The 26,737-nt window shown below is 39.8% G+C and overlaps 1 protein-coding gene across 2 annotated transcripts in view; it reads left to right on the forward strand.

Annotated features, from left to right (window-relative positions):
• Positions 1–26,737, forward strand: part of PIK3C3 (phosphatidylinositol 3-kinase catalytic subunit type 3) — a 159,771-nt gene that overhangs the window by 66,100 nt on the left and 66,934 nt on the right. For both annotated transcript variants that reach the window (XM_019518097.1, XM_019518098.1), the window contains exons 18-21: positions 1,706–1,775; positions 3,368–3,432; positions 7,407–7,491; positions 9,720–9,794. In XM_019518097.1, the coding sequence (XP_019373642.1) occupies positions 1,706–1,775; positions 3,368–3,432; positions 7,407–7,491; positions 9,720–9,794 (295 nt within the window). The remainder of the gene's footprint in view (positions 1–1,705; positions 1,776–3,367; positions 3,433–7,406; positions 7,492–9,719; positions 9,795–26,737) is intronic.

The following is a 26,737-nucleotide window of genomic DNA, read 5'->3' on the forward strand; positions in this document are numbered from 1 at the left end:
CATGTTACCCGGAACCTTCTTTTTGCCCCCTATGTATTTAAAAAAGGACTTCTTGTTGTCCTTGATCTGGGAAGCTAGTCCCAGTTCCATCTCCGCCTCGGCCTTCCTAACTGCCCCCCTGCATCCCCAAGCAACTGCTGTATAGTCCTCCCTGGTGATGGCCCCTCCCAAAACTGGACGCAGTACTGGAACTGCAGCCTGGCCAGTGCTGCATAGAGGGGAAGTATCACCTCCCTAGACCTGCTCATGATACACCTACTGATGCAAAACAGAGTGCAGTTAGCCTTACTTATTACCTTGTCGCACTGGCGACTCATGTTCATTTTTGCGTTGACCAAGACTCCAAGATCCCTTTCCACTATTATGGTACTCAGAATGGTACTTCCCAGTCTGTAGGTGTATTGGAGATTCTTTCTCCCCAGGTGCAGCACCTTGCACTTATCCTTGTTGAATTGCATCCTATTCTGATCTGCCCACTTCCCCAGTCTGCCTGGATTAGCTCCCTGCCCTCCAGTGTGTTTACTGTACCCCATAGTTTGGTGTCATCTGCAAATTTGGACAGAGTGCTTTCAACCCCCTTATCCAAATCACTGATGAAGATACTGAACAGCACTGGTCCAAGGACAGACCCCTGGGGAACACTACTTCCCACATCTCTCCAGGGAGAAACCACCCCATCCACCACCACTCTCTGGGTGCATCCCATAAGCCAGTTTTTCACCCACCTTACTGTGAAAAAATCCACATCGCAGCTACTCAGTTTGATTGTAAGAATTGGGTGCGACACTTGTCAAAAGCCTTTTTAAAGTCTAAGTAGATGACCTCTATCTCCACCCCTGTATCTAAGCACTTTGTGACCTGGTCATAAAAAGAGACCAGGTTAGTCAGGTCTGCCGGGTATAAACCCATACCGGTTGCCCTTTAATAGTGTATTACCTGCTGGCCCCCCACAAATGTGATCCTTTATGATTTTTTCTAAGATCTTGTCAAGAATAGAGGTGAGGCCAACTGGCCTGTAACTACCTGGGTCTTCCTTCCTCCCCTTTTCGAAAATAGGGACCACACTGACCCTTTTCCAGTCTTCTGGGACCTGTCCTGAGTGCCACAAGTGCTCAAACAGTTGCACCAGTGGTATCGCTATGACACCGACCAATTCCTTTAGTATTCTTGGATGAAGATCGTTGTGGCCCGCCGACTTAAATATGTCCAACCCTTCCAAGTGCCCCCTCACTAGGTCAGCACTAACCGTAGGTGGATTGGTATTTCTCTTATGCCAGACTAAAGTCTAATGGGGAAGAGTGTTTGTATCTGTGTCCAGGAACACAGATGCAAAAAAGTCATTTAAAAGCTCCACTTTATCCAATCTCTTTCACCGCCTACTTTTGCTTATGCAAGCTGGGGGAGTTGACATCCTTGATTAAAAGCAAGGGCATGAAAAGCATTTGAACATGCTTAACTCGGTTCTCTTTTTTTTTTTCTTTTTTTATAGATATTGCATTCCAAGAAGTCTTAGTTTTTTACAGGCTTTTTTTTTTTTTAATATAAGCAAATGTCTTGACTGGCCTAGGAAGGGTTCGAACAGACAGACATAAATATGACTTGGCTTGGAACAGACTTCCCTGAGTAGAGGACAAACTGCTGTATAACTTAACTCCATTATGAAAATCAGTTTATTCCACTTGTCTTTTATATATTTTTCTCATAGCTTTTGCGTAAAGAGAATCTGGATTTGAAACTAACCCCGTACAAAGTACTGGCTACTAGCACAAAACATGGTAAGGTTATTTTTTTTCCCTAAATAATACAATAGCCAGGCATTTTTTGCACCTACCTTCATTCAGTTACTGTCTGCAGCAAGTGTCTTGGTTTGATGTAGGTGGAAGGTACAGTAGACTTTAGATGGTAAAATGGTGATGATTCCCTTTTGGCCTTGCAGTAATCCTGAAACTAGTTCATAAATATTGTGTTGTTATTATTGTTGCTCATTTTCCATCACTTTGCCTGAGCTTCATCAAGTTCTTTTGCATCTCTTAGTTAACAAAACCTTGGTACAGATTACCAAATTATTGTTGCTAGTGAGCTAGATTTACTTCTCTTTCTCTCTCATTTTTGATTATGGTATTTAGCATGTTGAACCTTCTGCTTTTTTTTGTTTTACCTCCTGGGGTGGAATCATAATTCTTCCACCCTCAGACTGGCTTCTGGGCATAGAGCATCCTGCAGTTCAAATTTATTTGTCCAGGAGGTCCAATTGCATTTGCTACGTTCCCTGCAGCAAACTGAATATTGGTGAAAATAGACAGTAGGTATATCAATAAATGGACAACCACATCATATATAGTTCTAAGTTTTTACTACTTTGATGGTTAAAGCATTCTTCTCTTTTTCCTTGCTAATGTTTATCCCCCAACCTCCAATCTTTTTCTAGACAATTATCATGTAAGACATCTTAGTCTCCATTTTGTTAGGCTTGACAAGTACTAAGATCAGTACTTGAAATGTAACAGCCTTTTACATAAAACTTTCTCTTGTTTCACAGTAATGTAAAATCTTGAAAATTCTTTATTCCGTTAAAAATATTTTAGGTTTCCTATTACATGGAAATATCTCGACTTTAAAGAAAGCGTTAAAGTACACCTTTGTATCGCAGTAAGCTGTTATTGGCTAACACTGGTTTGGAGAGCCATTGTGAATTATTGAAATTTAAGTATTAGTAGCTTACAATTCAGGACAAAACTTAAGGGATACTATTATATAAGCACGCTACCTATATATTTGAAAAGTGTAGTTTAATATAGATCTTGAAGGGTAAGAAGAAATTAATTTTGGATTGTGAAAATGAGTTAAATTTTCATGAAAAGGAGATCTTGATATTTGCATTTTAGAATAAAAACCAGAAAGCTTCTGTTATTTCATACTGTTATATGGAGGACTGGTAGAATTTTTTTCATACTGTTATTCTTGTCATGATTCTGAAACAATAAAATAAATGTCAGCATATCTGTGTAGTTTTCTGTAGGAAGTTCAGGTCCCGTTTATAAGCAGCTGTGGGGTCTGGAGTTTGGACTGCAAGACTGAAAGTAAGAAAATGAGGTTTACCTCCAATGTTGCTGCTAAATGGGTAATGTTAAAAAAGCACTTGATTAAATCTTTATGTATGCATAATGTTGCACAGGAGTTTGCTTCTCGAAAGCATCCTCACAGTTGTCATAAGCATGTTAAAAACTTGCGCCAGGTTAGATGTAGAAGCACAGCTTTACCAGTCAAATGAAGCAGGCTGGAAGACTAGAGCAGTGGTGGTTTGTCTGCAGCGTGCTATTTTTCACTTCATACATTCAGCACTGAGGATTCTGCTTTTGTGTTACAGGTTTCATGCAGTTTATTCAGTCAGTCCCTGTTGCAGAAGTTCTTGCAACTGAAGAGAGTATACAGGTAAGTGATATGGCGTGTCTTATCCATTCTTTAATTGCCCAGATGACATAACCAAAAGCTGGTTTTTTTCCAGAATCCTTTTTTCTTTGAAAAACATTCTTATATTCCTTTTTTTTTTTTAAGCCACAAGTTCTTTATTTTTGAAAATAAAGCTCCATACTGAAGATCTTTTGCATGAGTACATTATACTTTTAATTGGCCATGTTAGTTTTAAGGACTTGGAACAAAGGTCAGGTTGTTTTGACACCAGTGTTCTGACATTGCTTTGTTGATGAATGAGTAGTTTTAAATGCCTCATGTTCCATTTAAAATAGATTTTAATTACATCTTAGATCTGCTGCCATTCAGAGTCCTGCAACATCTGTTTTGAATAAATACCAAAACTTTTTGCTGTATAAACTAGGCTTTTGGGGGCATCTTTTCATGCATTGTATTATAGAGCTCTTCTGCTAAAAGTGGATTATACCTCTACAAGGATGCCAATGCAGGGCTGTGATACTAGTTAGTGCAAAATTTCTGTAACCTTCTTTGCATCTGTTATACCAGGGCTGTCCAATTTCCAGGCAGTTAACCAGCCTTGCGGGCCACAGTCCTGGGGGCTGCATGAGTTGTGGTCTGCAGACCAAAGGCCTCTCATCATATGGGCAGCCTCCTCCCCTGAATCCCCCACCACGCACACAGTACAGGCAGCCCAGGTCCACCTCGCCTCCTGGCCATTCGTGCTGTGCAGGCAGCCCACCCCCTAGTACCTCTGAAACAGGCAGTTTGCTGTCTCCTCTCCAAGCTGCATGCACAGCCCACCCCACTCCTCCTGGCCATTTGCCCACCTGCAGTATAGGTAGCCCAGCTCCTTTCTCATGTATAGTGCAAGCAGCCTGGTCCCTCCCCTGCCATGTGTGCCGTTCAGTCATGCCAGCTCCCTCCTGCTGTGCCACCCTGTCCTCAGGAGTGGAGATAGGATGTAGAAGCCGGAGGAGTGCTGGGGAACCATAGTGGGAGCCTGTGGGCCACATGCTAATCCTTTGGGGGCCACCCGGACAGTCCTATGTCATTGTAAAATGGTTGGTAGTGGTAGACATAATGTAAGTGCTGTGTAGCAAAGCTTACATGGAAGTTGCAGCTAAAATGCTACTTTACCAGGCATCTTCCATTATAGCACAAGTTAAAAGTCCTTGAGGGAAGAAAATTCCATCAGCAGTTCTGTGCCACATGTAGTACCTTCTGTCATACTTGGAGTCTATGGTTTTGCACAGTAATTTCTGTGTTTATATGATACTAAAGTTTCCATCTGATCATACACTACCTAAAAATGGTAGGATGAAAATAAAGTATTCATATAAAAATACAGACAATATTATTCTTTGATCACTCAGGTTAGGAAATGACAAAGAGAAAGCTGAGTATGCATCTCTAGCTTTTTCTTGCTACTTATGTATTATATTGTACAACAACATTAAGTTTCAAATAGCATGCCCTATCTAAAGCTTCCGACCTGTACTCTTACCTGGCAAACTTTCTTTTATTTTTATTCTTTTGTTCTAACATACCTTGAACCCATCCGTCTTTGCAACCATGGTATAAATTGTATGAAGGCATTTTTTTAAATGCTGTAGAGTCCCCAAATGAGATGGTAGCCACATTCTGTTTGCACTGAAACTAGAATAATAGTTTGCTTTGAAGATCCTGCAATCTAAATAGAAGAGACAGATGAAAGGGTAGGAGGCAAAATAACATCTCTCCTGAGATCACGTAACAGGTTGACACAATCAAAAAAACCTTAGGTCTCCTGGGCCTTAGTCCAGCGTGTGATCCATTTGATAAACATCTTCTCCTAATAGCCAGTAGCACAGCTGGTATAGGATAGGACAGGACAGTGGTAGAAGTATTTTAGTATTGAACCTTTGCTACTTGACATGCGGCTACTGGAAAATAAACTTAGCTGCACAACTAAACAGTCTATATTGACCAGTTGTTCTCAGCCAGGGTGCTGTGGCATCCTCGGGTGCCTTCAGATCCTTTCAAGAGTGTCATGGGCTGCCATGCAACATTAGTACTGGTAGGTGTGCATGGATAATTCACTAGATAAACCCAAAAATGTAATGTAGGAACCGGTAGTGTTAAAAACAGTCTGACCCATTATATTTCTGAGTTCTTTGCAACAGGAAAAAAAGTTCCATTATGCTTCCATATTCAAACAGTGAGAAAAAACTAAAAGCTGGCATTTTCTGAGTGGTGCTTTGGGTCTAATGTAGAGTGCTGTGAAGGTTGAGGACCACTGGTATAGGCAAATGAACTTCTATTTTTATCCTCGTAGGTTTTACTCACTATGCCTGTTCAGTGTGTGTGCATTCATTCTTATCAGTTCCTAGCATTGTGCACTATAATTTCGATTGGAAGTTGCAGAGAAAGTAATATGCAGGTTGTATTTGAGGAATATTAGATGAAAGAATTCAGCCCTGGGTTGTAATAGATGCATGCCATCAGGAAGAATTAAGCTTCTGTGTGCAAACTTTGTCAGCAGTTTTCGGTGGCCTAATTACACAGCTTTGAAGTTTTCAGTTGGGTTTTAGTGTAAAATTTCCTGGTTTTGTTTTCTTATACGATAAACACAGAGCTTTTCTGCCCTGGGCTTGGATGCAGTTGCCAAGCTTTTAAATTGTGTCTTAGTAGGGTTTGCTTCAGCACGGTCAAGAGATAAGGGCAACAGAAAGTTTCCTCCTAAAATCCTGCAGCATATGAGAGCAGGACTCTTCTTCCATATAGCATTTAAAAATCCTGCCTGGAATCTTTCATTAACACCTTGGATTAGACTCGATTAATCGGCAGATCTCCGGTGCATCACGGGACAAAAAAGTATGTGTAGAAATGCCCTTTAGGCCTTTCACTATTCACAGAGCGTCTCCTCTTACACACAGATCTCCTTTACGTTTAGGGCAATTCAGACAACTATCCAGTTGACTGGCAACTTTGTGATGCACACTTGTACAGCTTTTCTTTATGAGGCCATTTATTGAAAAACTGCTAATTTACCTTCAGTTTGTGAGTTGAACTGTACTAACTTGGTCGGACCAAAATTGGTTTCTTTTGGAATGAGGATAAGAGTCCAGTTCAATGCCAGTTTTCAATGGGAAACCTTATTAATTTCTGTTTTAGTATCACTGAGGCTGTGTTCATATAGCACAGTGCATTGCCACACATAGAGCACTGAGCTACTTGCAAATGAACTTGCTTATTGGGAACAATGTAGCTGTCATAGCCCTGGTAAAGCAACACATTAAAATGTTGTGCTGCTCAGCCAGGCTAATTAACCAAGCTAAAGTGCTAGGTTAATTAATATGACTGCTGCTTTCTAGTACTTGAGCTGGATGGAGTATCTGTGCATGAAGCTGCCTTGTGCTGTATGGACATACCCTTGATTTGTTTGTTTTTGAAGCAATGTTGTAGGGAGAGATGTAATGTTATGTGCATGTTCTCAGATATGTTTTCCAATGACTTGATTAATTTGAACTACTATTGTTGTTTTAATTTTTGCTGGCCTAGCACAAACTATATTTACAGCAGAAGCATTTCACAGTCATGGTAATTAGGCAAGAAGCCTGCAATGCAAATTTAACTTTATGGGATTATTTTAAAGAAAGAAGAGCCCTTCAGTTTGTGACAAAGTGACTCTAAATCCATGTCTTCTGAAGAAAATAAGAAAAGGCTAATAAACATAAACTAAACAGCGCCGTAGCACCGAAGTGGAATTTGCTTGATTTTCCTTTGTTTAATGTTATCTGACAGTTCTGAGAATAACACTTTTAGCATGCAGCGTTGACAGTCTCTAAGTGGTAAGATTAATAACTGAGCAGGATTTTTACAAATAGACTATGGTAATAAGTTTAGCCCACGCTATAAACTACTAACTCTTCCATCAGCCCCGAAAATAGTTGCCAGCTATGTCGAGTAAGCAAGTGTTTTTGATGTATTCTCAGAACTTCTTCAGAAAGCATGCACCAAGTGATACTGGGCCTCATGGAATAAGTGCAGAGGTGATGGATACTTATGTGAAGAGCTGTGGTAAGTTATGGACATTTTCTTAATAGTTTGCTGCATGTACCAAGGACAGAGTGTGATTGTTAGTTCGATGGAGCTTTAGTAGCATTCAGATGAGCGTTATGTAGAAATCATTAAACTGACAACAAGAAAGAACAATGACTATGAGAAGTAAGGGGAATGTACCCATTATGTGGCATTATGATGACACAGATAAACAGTGGATAGCTAATGAGGTGCCTTGCTTTTCCAACCATACCGTTACATCACTTGCTTTCCTACCTCTGAACACGAGTCCAGAACATAAAAATTCTTGCCCTTATCCCATGTTGAAGTAACTTGGGCAAGAATTAAAAATAGATCATTTTCCTTGTCTTCAGCTCCACTGAATATAAACCTAGTTACTTTGAGGTGAAGTTTCTTAATTACAAAATCAAAATGTGGCTTCTCTCTTAGAGGAAGAAAACTGAAAATACTTAAGTGTGTATGAGGAGCTCCTATTTCTGTTGGTGCAGACCCTGGCAATGGAAAAATCCTTCTGGGGAAGAGCATATGGCATAAATGAGATTGCAGCCACCTGTATTAGAGAGGTTCGTGCAGCCCCAGAAGTGATCAGCACTTTCTGATGAGAGTATTGTAATATCTCTCTGTCTTTCCTGCAAGCGATTGGTGAAAATTAAGTGCCCCCTTCTCCCTAGAAACTGTCTTGAAAGACAGTTTCTCCTGTCTCTCCTTTCCTCTAGGGGCCATGATAATGCAGGGAGAGATAAATTACATCCCTTATCGGTGTTAGGCAGAAGGTTAAATTATTAAAGCTGATTTTAAAATCTTTTGCGATTTTTGTTCTTTTTTTTCTACTTTCCTGCCTGACATTAATGAGAATAGACTAATTTGATTTCTGTTTATTTCTAGCACAATGTTAAAGCATTCATATAAATAACAGGTATAGCTTGCAACATTTCCTGTGATATTCAATTGAAAAAAAAAATCATGCATGAATCTGCTTAGACAAAATGTATATTTTGGTTCAAAATTAACCTGGCAGTGTGACTCCAGTGCTTTCTCCACAAATGTTAGTGGAACACCCTTTGGAAGGCTGTGTTGGACCCTACTAGCTATGGGTAATGCCATTACTATGCACATTGTTAGTGACCTCTGGGGACACAGGCCATGCACAGGTGTTAATTTGTACCAGGAGAATCACTGCTCTCCCAGTAGTAATTGCTGTACTGTAGGCATTCGTTGAGTTCCTTGTGGAAGAAGTATGACCCATCCATAAGAGCAGTCTTCCAGGTTGACAGATGGAAGATCTCCCTTGCAAGAAATGTTCTCTTACTACTATGAATGCAGTATGCTCAAGTGCTGTGTGATTGGGAGGAGTTAAGCTATAGCTTTCCTTGTGCCTTTCCCACACTGAGGGACTCCAGTGCGGGGAAAATGGGGAAAGGACATTTCCCCACTGCTGGCTTCTCCCAATCAGAGAAGGGATTCTGCCTCTGCCTCCCCCTCACCCCCTTCAGGCCTTCCCAAGACTGGAGGGACCCCAGTTTAGGGAAGGCTCAGAGAGCAGTGGCAACTAGACTCCTCTCCAGCTTCCCCCACACCCTTCCCCTGAGTTGGGGGGAAAGGGTGTGTTGTCAGGATGGAGTGGGAAGATTTCTATTTTTTTTTTTTTTAATTTTCAGCAGTAGAAATGAATGCCTCTCTATAGCCGTAGTTGCAATGTAATTGCCACCACTAAAATCGATTCTTAGTTCCCACATATTTCTTGCACAAAAGTCCTATATGCGGTACTTGAAACACGCTTTGTAAACAAGCAAGCATTTTCTGAATGTCTGTGAATTTTTTGTTTGTTCCTTTCTTAGTCCTATATAAGTTAAAGTAATACTATACTGATTGAATGTTGGAAAAATGGAGTGTCTCATAACTTAAATGATAGTCCTGTATCTATCCAGCATTATATAAATAGGTATGGTGTATGTACACATATAACCTACAGTCATGATATATGAGTGAAATACTAAGAAGTATTTATTAGTGGCATATCTTTGTATTTCATATTCTGTTAATGTCACTCTAATTTTATTCCAAAAATGTTTCCTTATATCCCAACATGATCTTTATCTGCTCTACCACAGTCCTTGTGATATCAGTAATAATGTATCAACATGCATATGAGTACCAGTAGTATGAAACACGATGACTTCTAGAAGTTGAAATATTTCTGTTTTATAATTTACTTGTTGTTGCAGCTGGTTATTGTGTGATTACCTATATCCTTGGAGTTGGAGACAGACATCTGGATAATCTTTTGCTAACAAAAACAGGTAATATATTTTAAATCAACTACTTCAGTGCTGTTTGCAAATACATCTTGGCAACATTTTACTGCATTTTACCTTACAGCCATAATGTTTGATAAACCTGTTCTATATTAAATCACATTCCTGTTTATGGAGACATCATAACATCTAAGGTCATACTTGATTTAGCAAGGTAAGCTTTAGGTTGAAAGTACATACATAATGGAGTGTGTTAGAGCTGGTATACAAGTGCAGATGGCAGCATGCTTATTTTTGTACTATCTCCCTGTTTTATTTCCTTGTATCATGCCTTTTTTTCTGAATACTGAGGGGGGAAAAAAATTGCAGTTTTAAAAACAGGTTGCACAATTGATTTTTTTCCCCCCTCAGTAGACATATGTATAAATAATGAGAACAATAATAAAATGCTTGTTCTCTGAAAATAGTGGACTAGGTTTTAGTTGATTACAAAATGTTCCGTGTTGACTGAAATGCGCCTTGTTCGGGAAACATTGCATTAATAGACTAAAATGAAATTGAACTGCTTTTTTCTAACCGCTTTTCTAATTTTTTTTTATCCTAAAGTCAAGAAATATGGCGCACATAACTTAAAACAATGTCTGTAAGCACGCATTCTGTTTTCAAGCTTGAACTGAGGAAGCCGAAAAACAATGGTACAATTAATTGGGTAATTAGAAAGTAATGCCAGTTCAAAAAAATCCTAATCGGTTTTATAAAACAATTTAATTTTTCATTAGATTGTTATTGGTGCTTCATAGGGTTCTTTAACACCCAATCTCAAAGCAATTTCAAGATCGATTAATTGCATGTGTCTGTTGTAAGAAGACTTTATGCAGACAGATTTGGCATCTATTACATGCTCAACTGAATTCCAAATACAGTAGAAGTTTAAACACTTATTAGCACTAGTTATATTGATAGTAGATGCATCTTGGTACAGTAATCAAAATTATTCTGGTTAGTCCTTGCAGCTCTAATGCTTACTCTTTGACCAGAAGCACTCGTGTGTCTTTCCATAATTATAGATCTTGCAGGAGTGGAGTAGTGTAGTGCATCACAGTGTGTTAAATTAATGGCAAATCACAGGGTTAAGCATCCCGAAACCAGGGGATCAGATATCATAACATCCAGATAAGTTCGTTTGAGATGGACAAAGGTTGAAAGCATGAGCAACTCGTATTTGAAAACAATATTTAAAGTTAAATCAAATGTGTATGTACAAGCCTGTGTATCATTTAACAGTAGAGCTATCATGTTCATCCCTACTCTTCTTGCTCTCTTGCTTCATCCTAGTATAAAATTAATTTGCTGCATTTTGTCTTGATTTCCTGGGTCAGGTATAGGCACAGTCTCACTTTTATTCTGTTGTGTTAAAAACTTTTTTTATGTTGGACACTAATTCCAGAAATGAAAAATAAATGGGAAGCCAGGTCTCTGTCTTACTGGATGGACATTAACCACCAAGGTACAGTCAGACTTCTTCTAGCACTCTTCGGCCCAGTGAGCATTACTTTTTCTGTATCCTGGCAGTTTAGGCTGTACGGGTAGAAGCTGACTTGAACCTTGATTAGGTTTTAGCCTGCTAACTAGGGCACTCCTGTGAGTGGTGAGAGATGTGGATTTCAATCCCCTTAGGCCAGGGCTTCGCACTGAACAGTGCATGGGCTGGATCTAGCTCACAGAGCCATTGGATCCATCCAATTGTCTTGTGGCATCACCAGTGGTTGCAGAGGGGGGACTTAGGCTACAGGCACTCTTTCTGTGTCCCTGCAGAAAGCACTGCTGCCAGCAATCCTAGTGCCTACCTGCCTCTGACCCCAGGTGGATCATCGTGGCCTGCAGCTGGGAAAGATTGCCCACCCTCTGTCTTGGGCAGAATTGATCCTGGGTCTTCCACATCCTAGAGGAGTCCTCCAGCCACTAATTTATTACCTGAGACAAAGACACGATCTCCTCCCTAGCAAAGTAGTAGTCACTGCTGCATTTTTGTAGGGAGCCCGAATCTTCTCAGCGTGCTTTAAGCATTCTTGGAGCACGCCTACCAGATTGAACCTCCTGAGGGGTCTCGGGTGGAGGAACATTGAATTTTTGCATTTTGTTTGGGCTTATATATGAAATGCAGGCTGATTTGCTCCATCCTGTCAGAACTCAAGTACTTCTGTCCATACACAGATAAAAAATTAATACTTTCAGGAGCCTAGGCATCTCAAGGGTAAAATCTGTGGCACATCTTGACAGAGGTAAATTGCAGCTGTCCACTTATCTTGATGATGTCTACTGAAGTTCCAGGTCAGAAGTTTACATCCTTTTTTGGATCTTGCCCTAAGGTATGTATTTTAGGGACCTAACTGCTTGCAGTCACTTCTGAAACTATTAGCTTGGTCTGTAAGGTGCCCCCTGCCCTGACTTCTCCGGCTAACACAGCTAGCTGCCTCTCATTTGCTTCTCTGTTGCTGTCCGTATATTACAGGGATCACATACACTGACTTCCTAATGCATAAGGAGTTCTAATAAATATAGGAAATGAAGTAAAGAGAATTAAAGACAATCAGTCAACGAGATAGAAACAAAGCTTTGGAGCATTTGTCTCCCAACCTTACACACACCATCCTGAGAAGTGAAGCCTGCCTGCAGTTGTAACTTGCCTCTGCACGCTAGCCTTCCTTAGCTACTGATTTTATAAACTTGGCAGGTGTCTGAGCTTGCTTGTCTACATATCTTCAGAATAATTGCTCAAGGATTCATAACAAAAAAAAGTGGGGGGATCAAAATTATTTCTCTAGAACATGGAAAAAAACATTACACTTAATTCCATAACTCCTGCAAAGCTGACTATTGCAAGGGAATGTGTTTTCCTTATAGTCAAACAGTGACAATTTTTTTCTTGTTTAAGCTATAAATAAGCTAGCTTGAATCTAAAAACAAATGTTATTTGAACACGAAAGGCAGCAGCTTTCTAAACTGAGAAGAGTAGAAAATGATGTAAATATAGCGTTGTGCAACCTTAACTGGTAGTGACCGGTGATAGTGCACCATTCTGACATATCCATCAAAGTTCTGAATTTTGAAAGTGCTATATGTTGTCTTTGTAAATTGAGTAAAAACTTTGAATTGCAGAGATTAGCTAGAATCTTTCTATGTCTCATTTGTGCGCAAAAAAAACCAACCCAACATTTTAACTTTTAGTTTTCTAATGATATCTTTTTTGGTCCAGTTATCTGCTTAAATTCATCTAATAGAATTTAGTAGGAATGTGAAGAATGAGTGTGACTGTCACAACCACATGTATCAGCTGATTTGTAGGCCCTCAGACAGGTTGCTTCCCATTGGAGTAAAAGGATTTCAGTAGTAAACTAGTTTTACTACTACACACATTCCAACTCATGGGAGTGAACATTTGGGTCAAGGCTGCTGATTTTTGAAGTTCCAGATAACCTCAGCTAATAAAGTACAATTAATGCAGATGCCAAATCACAATATACTTTCAAACATATATTATTTGAAATAGGTAAATCCTGTTGCAGCAAACTTTTTTTTTTTGTCTGCCTCCTTAATTTTGACATGTAGAGAGACAAGAAGTCTATTAACGCTGGTAAGGTTATTGTGATACTTCTAGTTTGTCTTTAAATAAGACTTTTAACTGAAACCCCCCACAAACTTTAAATGTCTGAAGAGATGCCTAAAAGAATGTGTAAACTCTTTTTCTGGCCAGTGGTGCACTTAAGCATAATGCAGGCTATGACTGGTGTCTGGAATGGGTCCCTGGCTCAAAGCTTGCTTAGCGTGGATGCAGCTGAAGCTCTACTAGCTGGGCTGTTTTGCAGCTGAGCTTGAGAGAGCTTCTTATTTGCAGGTTTGTCTTTTACCTAAGCATTTGAGCTAGTTTTATCTATAGCTGTTTGGATCCCAGAGCTTTTATATTCAGTTTAAATTGTATAAATTTGAAAATAAAATGAGTATTTGAAAGAGAGTGTAAGGCTTTATGTGCTTACTGCAACCTTTAATTCATTCTTGTGTTTAGACTTTTGTCACATCTCCATTTGCTTTAAACTTTCGTAACACAAACAGCGCAGGGAAGTAGCATATGAAAAATTCTGTAGAAAATAAAGGAAGTGGAGGTGCTAATGCTGAAATCGGGAGAGTAAGTGGACAGGACTGCTTTTAGATGTTATGTTTATTCCCACTGTAAGCTTTGTATGAAGGTTTGCTTTCAAAAAAGCCTGCTGTCTTAAAGTGGATCACTTCCTCTTGCATAGGATGACAACTGTAAGCAGGGTTTTGTGGTTGTAAGATATCTACTGTCTATTAGTTTTTGTATACTCAGTCACAGGAAAGAGATATGTAACTAGGTTGGTAGGTAATACTAAATTTTACTTATGCTTTGTCCAGTGTTTTTCATAAGATGTGCAGCAGAGGGCAGTGCATATCCATGTTACATTTTCATCTAATATTCTTGTCACTTTTGTCTGTATCTCATCAAGTAGTAGCAGTGTGGTTTTAAGTGTACCTTTTCCTTAACAGTTTCTTGACCAGTGAGAAAACCTCTTAAATCCCAAATCCTACAGATTTGCTAGGAGGAGCTATGCTTTCTGCCGGTGTAGGAGTCCCATTGAGTTAAGTGTTTAAAGACTAGAGTTTGCCTTTTCTCTCCAGATGGTAAACTTAGCACATATTTTGCCTAACAGTATAATGTGTATAGCCATAAAAGTCCCCTAAGATTCACTTAAAACAGTTCAAATGCTCCTTGGCAATAAGTGCCAAAAATAAGGCAGTACTTGATTTAACTGACTTCCATTGCTTATCTCCTTCCCAGGAACAACTTTGGCTTTCTTTTTATAGGCTACAGCTCTTAGATAGCTCTTGCCTGCTGTAACTGTCTACTGTAACTGTCTTAACTTTTTGAAAATTTTCCCCAGAGTTTAAAAGATATACTGGCATCTATAGTCATTTATAATACGCCATATAAATACATAAATAAAAGACAAGTTTTCAGATTGTTTTAAATGCATTCTTGTGGGGGGGAGGGTTGTTTTTGTTCTGTTTTACTTTTTTGTGTGCTTTTTGTCTCTTTTCTATAAATGACAGGTTTTTAAGTCTTCACTGAAAAAGAAACATACGGTGAAGACATAAAATTGACAATACTACAAAGTACTATGGCATACATGACATGAAGTAAGCAAAATGAAAATACTGTCTGGCTTCTCCTTATAGTCTTCCGTAGTTTTACCAGTGACCGATTTTAGTTAGTGCTCTTATTGGTATTTTGTTAATTAAATTTAGTAAGCTGAAGTGTTGCTACTGTGACATGTATTTTAAAGAAACTCAGTGATAATGTGATGGAAAACCTTATCTCATTTAAAAGCTCAGACTCTTTAAATTAAGCAACTCAGACTTCCTCCCTTTTTCAGTCTCAAAAATCTTTCCGCAACATCAAGAATGTAAAAAGTTAGGTGAGTACTTATTTTAACATCTGTAGAACAGTGATTAATTAGTCACTGGGATAACTCATCACTGTAGTGTGAGCAGTGAATTCATGCCAAAGTCCTATTGATTTGTGAACCAAGCACTTTCCAAATCTACACTTCTATTAAATTGCAAAGGAATTTGCTTCTGATAACTAGTCGGCTTAAAAGATGCTGATCTCTGTGCCCTCTACAGCACCTGTCAAGCCTGGTGATTCTCTCAAAGCATTGCATATTCTTCAGCTTTTCTTGGCTCAACAAGACATAGAAGACCAATCATTCCTTGTTTGCAGAATTATCTTTTATTTAGGCAGTGAATGCATGTAAGAGTGCAAAGCAAAAGTCTTTGATTTATTTTCCTCCATCATAATCATGTCATTTTATGTAGTGAGCACTCTGAATTTTTGTAGTAAAAGATTGCACATTAAGCATTTATCTGCATAATCATACAATTTTCAGTGAGGCAGAGTGTGTACAGTTTGCATTTGGAATTTTTGTAATCCTTTTTCTTCATTTTAAATGTAAAAAAGCATCTCATACCGTCTTTTGAGATGGTATGTAAAATACATGGCAATGAATGGTTGAAAAATGTCTAACTAGTGCTAATTAGTCAGTCATGGACAATTAGCCATCATTACCAATCCCCTTGGAGTAATGAATTAAACATATTTTACATTATAAAATGCACAAAAACACTTGTAACTTAAAGAATGTTGGAGTATTTAATATTATATTTAGCTATTTTAAAATGACAGCATGGAAGAATATTCATTTTGTTTAAGAGCAGGTAACTTTTTTTGCTGCTTCTCGAAATGAGATGCATTATAAACTGTCATCAGTTTCTACACGTTGTAATTTCTTGCTTCCAAAGCTAAGATCAGACATTGTGGCAGCAATCATGTAATGGGACACTTTGTCTTCCAGCAAAATATATGCAGTTTTAAACAGCACCAGCCCATCATTGTTGGATCACAAAGTGATGCCTTTATTAATGCAGATGCTTGAATGCCATCAGTCAATATGCCCTTTGCTGCCTTGGAAAGAGCTACTGGTTGTGAATTTGAATTATAGTGTGTTAATAGTTTCATAGTTTGTAGGGTTGGAAGGGACCTGAGCAGATCGAATCCAACCCCCTGCCATGGCAGGAAAGAGTACTGGGGTCAAACAACCGCAGCAAGGTGTTCATCTAGCCTCCTCTTAAAGACCCCCAGGGTAGGAGCCAGAACACATTTAAAAGGAATGAACATCACAAGTTGTGAAGTGACTTTTGTGAAACAACTAATGTTGAAACATTGTCTGTTTCCTTTATCGAAGGCATTTGAGGATATCTTTCTTTCTTTCTTTATTTTCCTTTCTTTCCCCCCTTTAAGCATTGAGACAGTCTGATTGTAGCCCTGAAATGAGTTGCTGCATCTGTAGAAAAAGGGAGCTAGGTCCTGATGTTATTAGGCTAGCAGAGCCCTGACTATGGCAAAGGTGAAATGCTCAGACCTTGATGTTGCTTTAACTCAGTGGTAGGCAACCTTTTCTCCATTGTGGTCCATAGTGACCCACCCAGGTCAGAGGTGGGCAGGTGGGTGTTAGGATCTGACTGATGCCAGTGCTTGTGCCTCCCAGTGGCCTTGGAAGAGCTCCCACAGCCAGCTGCTGAATGTCACTGAAGTCCCACACCTGCAGGCTGGATCCAATGGCTCTGCAGGCCAGATTTGGCCCAGAAGCCATAGGTTGCCAAAACCCTGCTCTAAATGTCTCTTGATAATCAGTTGAAGAACTTGCATTCATTAAGTGTTATACTAACTTAGAGACCTGTGGTATCTTATCAAGAGTGGAGACCTGAGCATGATGTTTGGGAATGGATGCAGGGTTTTTTCTCTTTAAACCTGTTGAAATCCTGTATCAGTATTGGGGTTTCAGGCCTCCAAGCAACTAGGCTGTTAAAATGTATTGTGTCAGATACAAGTGTGGCTATACTGCTCTCTTGTGATACAGTGCCTAGCTCAGCTGCTCCCTAGGCCGTGCCTCAGGATCCAGGGACTGCAAACGGGCACTGATTTATTCCATGTTTCTGTATCACATCCAAGCTTTTGCTACTGTACTGGTTTTTAACATCTGCATCGTTTAAGTTGTATAACATTTATTAATTTAGCAAATCAACTTAAATTGTATGCAGTATTTTGAGAACAAATAAAGTCCTAACAGCTTTCCCTGTCTCATTCTCAGATCACCTGCATCAGGCTGCTCAATTTTCCTGCGTGGGTTCCTAATTCAAGTCCTGACCTGATAAAACCCTAGTCCCCTTGCAAAATTTTAACTAGATTGCATAGCTGTGGCAAAACTGTAGGCATCAAAGCTTAAGATGCAGCTCTCATATCTTGCTTGCACTTGGCAGGTTTATTGGAACATCACTACTTTCTGAGGCACTTTAATTGGTAGATCCAATTGGTAGATCCACAGTAGATCCATGTAAGCAATTAGGTCCTGGTTGTGGTCATGCAGGGATTAGGCCCATTAAATTATTTATTGTTAGATGGAGAAACAAGCAACCTTAAAAACTCCTTGAATTTCATTTACTTGAGGATTCAAATTTCCCCTTGATGTAAAGGTTGTATGTATTCCTTAAAGCTAAAATTTCATAATATATTATATAATAAAAACAATTCCCATCTTAGTGTAGGAAATCAGTCACAAATGTATCCACCTTCCTAGCTACTTTTGTATTATAGGGTATCCAATACCCAATAATTTGGATTATTATAGAGTATTTCTGTGTTGTAGCTAATGTTTACATAGTAGGGTAATGGAGCTATATACATACATAAATACACACTTCCTTCATGGTTAGTCATGCCATATAATCATGTATTCTGCTATTGCCTTGTATTTTATAAAGATTATTTTTGGGATCAGAATTTGGTATTGGGAAGGAATTTTACCCCGTTGTAAGACTGGCATGGACTGTGTGGGTTTTTGCCTTCCTCTTGTAGTGATGGGCATGATCTGCTTCCTTGAGTATATTGAATAAAGTACCTCTGTCCTTGCAGGGCAGGCCATTGACTGTGCCCTCGACCCTCTGCTTTATGCATGGCAAGTTGGGATGTTCTTGATGTTTTGGGGTATTGTGCTTGGCAGTTGAGAATGAAGGTTTCTTGTGCAATTTTAAGAATAGGTTAAACAAATGCCTCTTTCAGATAGCTTTATTAGGAATGATCCTTCTTTGGATCATCCCTAATTAATCTTTGGCATTAATACATATAATCTTTGGGCTTAAACTAGATGACCTCCTGAGGTCCCTTCCAAACCTATTTTTCCATTATTCTATGAATGTTTTAGATATGTAAAGAAAATATTCCTATATTTCCTGCCTCATTTCCTCAACCATAGTCCTCTAAGCTGGCCTTCATGGGCAAGTTCCTTTGCTCACACAGTAAGTATCTTTATCTTGCTTAGTCCTTGGTGTGCATAGATATATTATAGATTGAAGGATAAAGGCTTTAGCCACCATGGGGCAAATCCAAAGCAAGATGCAAGTGTGTAAATGGGACACAGGTGGAGGTTCAAAAGTGTGAACAGAATTATATATGTATATCATAATATATATCCCGATCAGCATCTGCCTGTCCTCAGTTGGTGTTTACCTGTTTGACCTAAATACTCCCAGGGAATCTGTAGCTCTGCTTCTGCATGTGTCTAGAACTTCCCAGGCTGTAGCAGTGCAGAATCTCTTCCTGATGAAACTCCCCTGGCATCCCGGAACTAAATGGAGGGCATCCTTTTGTGGACCTGCTAGTAGGTGCCTAGACTCAGGAATGGGTTTGGGTTCTGGTCCCAAGGGGACAGAGGCTGTTCCATTGCTGGTCTGCTCATCGGGCAGGTTTTTCAGAGGCATCTGACATCCGACATGTATTACATAAATACTGAATGCTGGGGACTGACTACCTAGAAGTTAGATGTCACAGCATCTAACTCATAGATGTCCAGGTCGTTTACGGGCTCCAGCCCCCAGACTCTGTAGGTGATTCAAAGGAACAGAAACATGCCTCTAATACCTCAAGGAATAATCTAAAGCAACTCTTCTTGACATAAAAAGCTTCATTCTGAAGATGGAGAACTGGTGTTCATATTTACTAGCCCAGGGTCACACAGAAAGTGTGTAGCGGGAACAGAAATAAAACTATGATTTCTGGAGCCTCAGTTGAACGTCTTTATTATTATCGAAGCATACTTATGATTCAGAGCTAGTCTCCTGTTTGAGGTGCTATCACAAGCCCCAAAAAGATGGATTAGAAGGTAAAGCACAAGTGTGATGGTCAGAGATAAGAGATAAATACCATTTATCATATGACTACAACACTGTATTACGAAGGAGGAAAATTGAATTTTGTAGAACACAGGGTTTTTCAGTTGCCTTTACAACAGATATTTGATGCAGTGTTTACAGACAGTACTTCCTTCCAACTGAGGGGGTGAGAGAGAATGATATATGTCAGGGGTCCAAAATTTTTGGTGGCCTTAACTTTCTACAGATTGCTCAGCAAAGTGCTGACATTGAAAAAGGTTTTCTTTCCAACCAAATTACCTAACTTCCAGGAACTTTTCAAATAAAGAGTTTACAAATGATGTCACATTGCATAAAAACCTTGACAGCTGCGAAAGTGGGATGCTGATCCCCAGCAGACTTAGCGTGTTTTTCAGCTCTGATTTTTAGTCAAGGCTATTTTTCAAGCATTGTCACGTCTGAGTCTGACAGATTTCAAACAAGCAGTATATTCAGGAGCAGCAGTCTTGGTGGAGAAATAGTTGACTAAATTGACAAAAACAAATAACTAAGATGTTCTGGGTGGCTTTTTTGTTTTACCCCTTCTCTAGAAATATGTCTGGGGAGAATAAAAAATCAAGAATCTGCAAGAAGTTTGCAATGGAGGGTCAGATTTTGAGCAAGGGAAACTCTGAAAGACGGGTACATTTAACCATGCAGGTTTTGTTTAGGGGATTGTTGCAAAAATGCCCCATGGAACAAGGGAGACATTAACTAGAGCCAGGGTTGTTTTGTGCGTAGCATCAATAGTCAAGTGTATCAGTTACTTTTGTTTTGCTATACTGTGATTTCATAGATTTCATAGATATTAGGGCTGGAAGGGACCTTGGAAGATCATTGAGCCCAGCTCCCTGCCCCGGGGGCAGGAAGTCAGCTGGGATCATAGGATCCCAGCAAGATAAACATCCAAATTTCTCTTGAAGGAGTTCAATGTAGGTGCTTGAACCACCTCTGATGGCAGGCTATTCCAGACCTTGGGGGCTCAGACAGTAAAGAAATTCTTCCTTATGTCCAGCCTGAAATGGTCTTGCAGTAGTTTATAACCGTTCGACCTTACAGTGATACTGTAGCTATTATTTAGCAAAGGCTGTAAATTGGACGTACAGCATTTACAAGGAGGGAGGCATGGAGCCCAAGGGTTGGAAAGAAACCAAACTGAAGGGAATCAAAATAACATATTTTTGAAGTGAAGTAAAAAGTAACAGCAGAAGACTAAGTGGCAGAAATGGCGGGTGTTGATCAGCTATAGAAATACTGGCTGGAAGAAAGAAAGAGGTGTTGGCTTTCCAAACAGTTAACTAATGTTAAATGGTGCAGTAGTACTCTTTGACAATCATTTTTGTCACCAAATATAAATAGCTAAATGTTCTAAATGTTTAGTTCATCAAATGATACCGTAATACTTTGCTTGATGAACATATACAGGTAAAATAAACTGAGACATTTGCAAAATTCTGAAGTTTGTTTTATTCAAAACAAAATGTTACTGCGCAGTCATTTACTACTTGCTTAATCAGGTACTAAATGACTGCTCAGCAACCAGCGTTACTGTGCTGGTACATCAAAACTGTTTCTCTGTTTAAATGCTACTGCACTGGAGCTCATTAGTATTGTGAATTAGCATCACCATCGCGGTTCATGCCTGGAGACGCTACGGCACCTTAGCAACAAGCTATGGCGCCTTATAAGGCTATGCAAAACAGCACCATTCCATTTCGACTTCTGTTTCACCATTTTGAAGGCATGGTGTTTGTTTAGTTTTGAAGCACTGTTCTGTTTCGTTTAGTCAAAACTGTTTCGCTGTTTCAACGTTTCGCCCATAGACTATAATGGGGAATAATGAAAATGCCTATAACTTTGTCATTTCTAGTTTGATTCGGATGAAAATTGCAGGGATGGTAGCCCCTTCTGAGGGCATGAAGCCTACCAAGTTTCAAGGAGATAGGTGCAGAGGCTTCTGGGAAACTGCACCTCAAGTTGCTGAAAAGCAAAGCTTGTGTGACCTGCTGGCAGTGGCAGCAGCCTCCTGTCATCCCGTGCACAGATCTGGGGGCCGGCACACCCAGGAGAGCTGTGGGACTGTGCTGGACTCTTCCCAGGGTGCAGGCCCCTGGATCTGCTCAGGATGACAGGAGTCTGCCGCTCCCTTGCTGTTGCTGCATCCACTTGGTGCCTGCACCACTGCTGAGAAGACTGGTGCTGCTGCTGGCAGCAGCAGCAGCCTCCTGTCATCCCGCATGCAGATCTGGGGGCCTGTGCCCCCGGGAGGAGTCCAACAGCGCTGGGAGGGCAGGTTGAGCTCCGTGGGGCTGGTGGAGCCTCTTGGAGCACAGCACTGGTTCTCCCTGCCTCCAACCACTGGGCTGCATTCCAAGCGACTGCCATCCCCATAGAGCTCAGCCTGGCAGTGGGAGGTGGTGGGAGAGCCAATGGTGGATCCGGTCAGAATGTAGCCCTGGCTCTCCCCTGCCTCCCCCTGTCAGGCTGAGCTCCAAGTGGCTTTGCCAGCCCCACAGAGCTCAGCCTGGTGGCAAGATGTGGTAGGAGAACCAGTGGCAGAGCCGCTTGGAGTGCAGCGCTGGGCAGTGGCTCTCCCCCACCTCCCGCTGCCAGGCTCAGTTCCATGGGGCTAGCAGAGCCGCTCAGAGTTCAGCCTGGTGGCGGGAGGCGGGGGAGAGCCCGGGCTGCATTCCAAGTGGCTCCACCAGCCCCATGGAGCTCAGTCTGGTGGCGGGAGGCACGGAGCAACCCTGGCTGTCTCTCGCCTCCTGCTACTGGGCTGCTTCAAAACTTGAAACATTTCGAAACTTTCAAAACATTTTGAGTGCCCTCATTTCATTTCAAAGTTGTTTCAAAGGCTGTTTCATTTTGATTTCGCTGTTTCAAGGTCAAAATGCATCAAAACAGCTTCAAAACAAAATGCTCATCAACATTTTGCACAGCCCTAGCACCTTATCTCATTGCACCTGCACCATAGCATCTCGTGTAAACACGCCCAGTGCATTTTAAACCTTTGTTCTGTCTTCCCCAGTTCTGTTGTAGCGGTTTGTTCCGTAATTTTTTAAAGTTGGTTTCTTTTATTCCTAAAACTTGGCTGTCATTTTTAATTGTAATTTCACATCAAGGGGTGTTTGCACCTTCATGGCTTTAGGTAACTTGGGGGTCTCATACCTCCTAAGCTTTCAGAGTGTGATTTTTTTTTTTTTTTTTCAACAGTACGTTCTGTATTTTCATAACTTTTATCCATTGACCTAAAGTTAATTCCTGAAATTGTGTGAATAGTAGTCCCAGTAAGATGGCTTAGGCTATGATGCCTTCTTCGAGATAATAACATAAGTGGTAACGTGGTCCCACGGGCAGTGTAAGCCAACCCTTCTGTCTCCCTGTGCCCTTCAATCATCATTTGGAACTTTATTGCTACTTTTTGAACATAAACAATATCATTGGGGAAATTATCATATTTGGCCCTTGGGTAGTGACTCAAGATTTTGAACCCCTTGAGATATTTTAATGTTAAAAAGAAGGGGTTTAGGGACTACAGAAGCCACAGTAAAGCAATATGCAATTATTTCCATTGAGTATTTCCACTGAATGTGCCTTTTTCTATCTGTAGGTGGAAGTTTTGAAAACAAAACGTGTAACTCTGAAATGGCCACAGTGCACCACAACAATTGCCCATCTACTAATATCCTATCTTTAATAGGAACTTGAGTCAAATATTTCAGGAGTGTCTCAGCCTGATTTTGTAGTCACTGCCTTTGTTGAATTCAGTGGTTCTCCACGAGATTATACCAGTGGAAGTCAAATTTAAGCGTAAGAATGACTTCCTTCAGGAGATGGTCTTTGACACTTCAAAATGTGTTCAGTGGTGTTACTTGACTTGCTTGTACATTATAAAATGCAACGTGAAAAATTAAAACAGCAGGGGGGAGCTGGAGCTTACTTGACTTAATTATCTTTCATTGTTCTGTTCTGAAAACAAGCTGCTTATTAAAAGTAAATTTTTTATCATTAATGTATTTAATCCCATATCAGATTTAGTTATTAAAAAGTTATTTTATGCACATGAGTTTTAGAAGTTCTTGTCTTGCCAACTTAAATAATATTAATTTTTTACTCTTATTCCCTATATACGACCTAACTTCAAAAAGATGTAATTACAGTCGCAATAGTTGCTCTGTTTTATCCAAACATTCTCTCTTGATCCTTCAAGGTGACAGGTTTGAATAAGTGAACAGGAAGCAGAAGTCCCAAACCTTTTAATTAAACATTTGTTATGTAGCTCAAAGTTATATTTCAAAATTGAGAAATTTAGTTATATATATTCAAAATTATATATTTCAAAATTGAGAAATGTAGTTATATAACAACTGTTCACTTCACTACCTCTTATTATGAAGAATTTTGTGTGGAATGTATTGACTATTGATTGGTTTGTATGTTAATTATTCTTTTGATCTTGTATTGGGGGAAAAAAAGAATTTGTGACACAGTTAGTTTTTATCTCATAATAAATTACTGTATTTTGTCACATACCGGATGCCCCCAAACAAGATGTGCACCTTATTTTTGGGAATCCAGAATGAAGAAAAAAGGACTTTCCCAGTATTGTGGCTGTATAGAGGAGGAGCAGAACCTAGCCTTCATCTCACCTACCTGCTTAACCAAACTGGTCTCCATAGTCTCCAATTTTGAAAAGAACTAAAAATATTCTTTGAGAGACCAGGAGTAACTAAAAGACATTAAAATTGCCAGGAAAGGGTTAGCTTGATTAGTGGACCATCAAGACTGTTAGAAAGGAGAGACTATTAATAACACCTGTGGAGTGAAGAACAGTGATCCATTAAGTCAGTTGATTCCCTCAGCTGCCTGAATAGCTATGCCATTGCTGCTGTTGAAGAAATAATTGAACTTTGGTCTCCTTGAGCAGAGCTCCTCTTAGTAGCATTTTAAATTGTGGATACCTGTTCCACTTCTTCTAGCAGCTGTGTTTAAAGAAAAAAAAGAAAAACCAGCAGTAGCTATGAGAGAATTTTGGCATCCCCCATCTGAGGTGCTTGAAAAAACACCTAGATGCTTCATTCTGGGTTTCGAAATCTAGTATGGGACAACTAGAGGATGACATTTCTGGGCCTAATATGCAGGCACCCACTACTTTTTATTTGTAGGGGAGGGGAGGAAGGGGACCAGAGGGGAGACACTGTTGTTCCAGATTTGCACTGAGACATTCAGAGTCCACCTTAGTTCTGTTTTGGGGGCCCAAGTCCTTTTTAGGATCTGACCATAAATTACTTCTCTTTACCCATGTGTTCAGATGATTGTATTTTTCCCTTCCATACCATGTTGTGGAATATCCATTTCTGGAGTTGTTTAAGACCCACCTAGACAAAGCCTTTGCTGGCATGATGTAGTTGGGGATGTTCCTATTTTTAGCAGGGACTTGAACTAGTGGACCTCCTGAACTTCCAACCTTAATTTTTTATGTTTCTGTGATTTTAGTCATTACCTACCAAAACGCAAGTATATTGTTTTCTTTTGTTTTCCCTTGTGAATTAGTTTTTCAACTCTGTAACTCACTTCTGCTCTTCTGAACTTCATGTGCTTCTGGCAATGTACATCAAAGCTGATTTGGGGAGTAGGGTGCCATCATGAAATATGAAATATTTACCTACTTTTCATTGAAATGTTGGTTAGCTAGTCCAGAAATTAAAAAAAAAATGTTTTCAAAACATGTTGCAAGAGTATGTTTTTGTTGCACAATCAATTTATGCGCCCTAGTCATTTAAGTTGGACAGTAATGAGCAATGGGCCTCCCAAAATTAGTGTGAATTAAAATGTATTTATTGAAGAGAGCTTATTAAATTAATCCATGCCATTCTTAGCTGTTTGCAAACTTTATAATGATCTTACCATCTTCAGACTTCTGAAGCATTAGAAACGTATTCTGAGATCTTGGTGAAATTTGTAAATTACTTGATTTTTATTAGTTGGAATGGTTTGTATATATTTCAAAATTATGGAAAAAGGACACACAGTGCTTGTTTCACAAGAAAAGATTAACAAGTTTGCCAGCAAAATGTGTGTAGTTAGCAACTCTGATCTTGCAAAAATATTCTTTGCATTTAAATGAGTAGTTCAGTCTGCATGTTGAGACTGTGGACATTGTTACACCTTACTTTTGGGTGGCTCCTGGAGCTCTTAACCCCTGGAATGTCCACGCATTAACACCTTTCAGTGGCCTTAAGCATTTGTTATGCAGCTCAAAGTTATGCCACTCCAGGGCAGGATTATCTCTTGATCCGCATAACCCAGTTCCTGTTCCGTTAAGGTGTGGCCACTCCACACAGATGTACCATTCAAAATGAAGGTGTGATTGCAAGTTAGCAGTAAGCTTATCAACACTTCTGTGGCTTACAGTGTAATGTGTAAAAGACTTGGAATAGTTTGGTTCAAATCTAATCTTAGAGGGGAAGAGGACAATAATAATATCTGAGATGATGTAATCTATATATTTTTGTGTGGAGAAAAAATGAAACATTAAATGTGCTTTTAATATCTGTAGTTGTTAAGGGGGTGTACACATGTACTAACTTTCTTACAGTTGAGTCAACTTAACTTTTTAAAGTCAACTTAACTATCAAAGGGCACACATGTATGTGGAACAGAGTTGACTTAAGCATGGCACAAGATAATACACTTCCGAGGTGTATAATCTTGAGTCACATTAGTTAAGTCAGCTTAGCTTGCAAGATGGCTGCCACCATGTCAAGGAGCTGTACATGTGTATACTCTGACATGGCTAAACTTAAGTCAACTTAGTTAAGTCACCTTATTTTAAGTCAACTTATTATGTGAGTCTACAACCTAATATTCTAAAACAGGAGTAGGCAATTATTTAGGGCAGAGGGCCATTTATCAAGTTTTGGCAAGCTGTCAAGGGCTGCATGGGTAGCCTCACCCCTTGACAGGTGCCCCGCTTCCTGGTTGCCATCTTGTGACCAGAATTCCCACCCCCTAACCCCTGACCTTTGCCACCAGAAGTCGCTCCCCTTGCCCCTTGCAGTACTCCTTTCAGCAAGGGGTTTTGCCATCTCAGAATCAGAAAAATACCAAATTATATTCTAAAAAGTGATCATCTACAACATTCATTAATTTAATTTTTAAAAAAT

The sequence above is a fragment of the Gavialis gangeticus genome, unplaced genomic scaffold (assembly GCF_001723915.1).
Source record: "Gavialis gangeticus isolate Ggan-Ray unplaced genomic scaffold, GavGan_comp1, whole genome shotgun sequence".
Lineage (NCBI taxonomy): Eukaryota > Metazoa > Chordata > Crocodylia > Gavialidae > Gavialis > Gavialis gangeticus.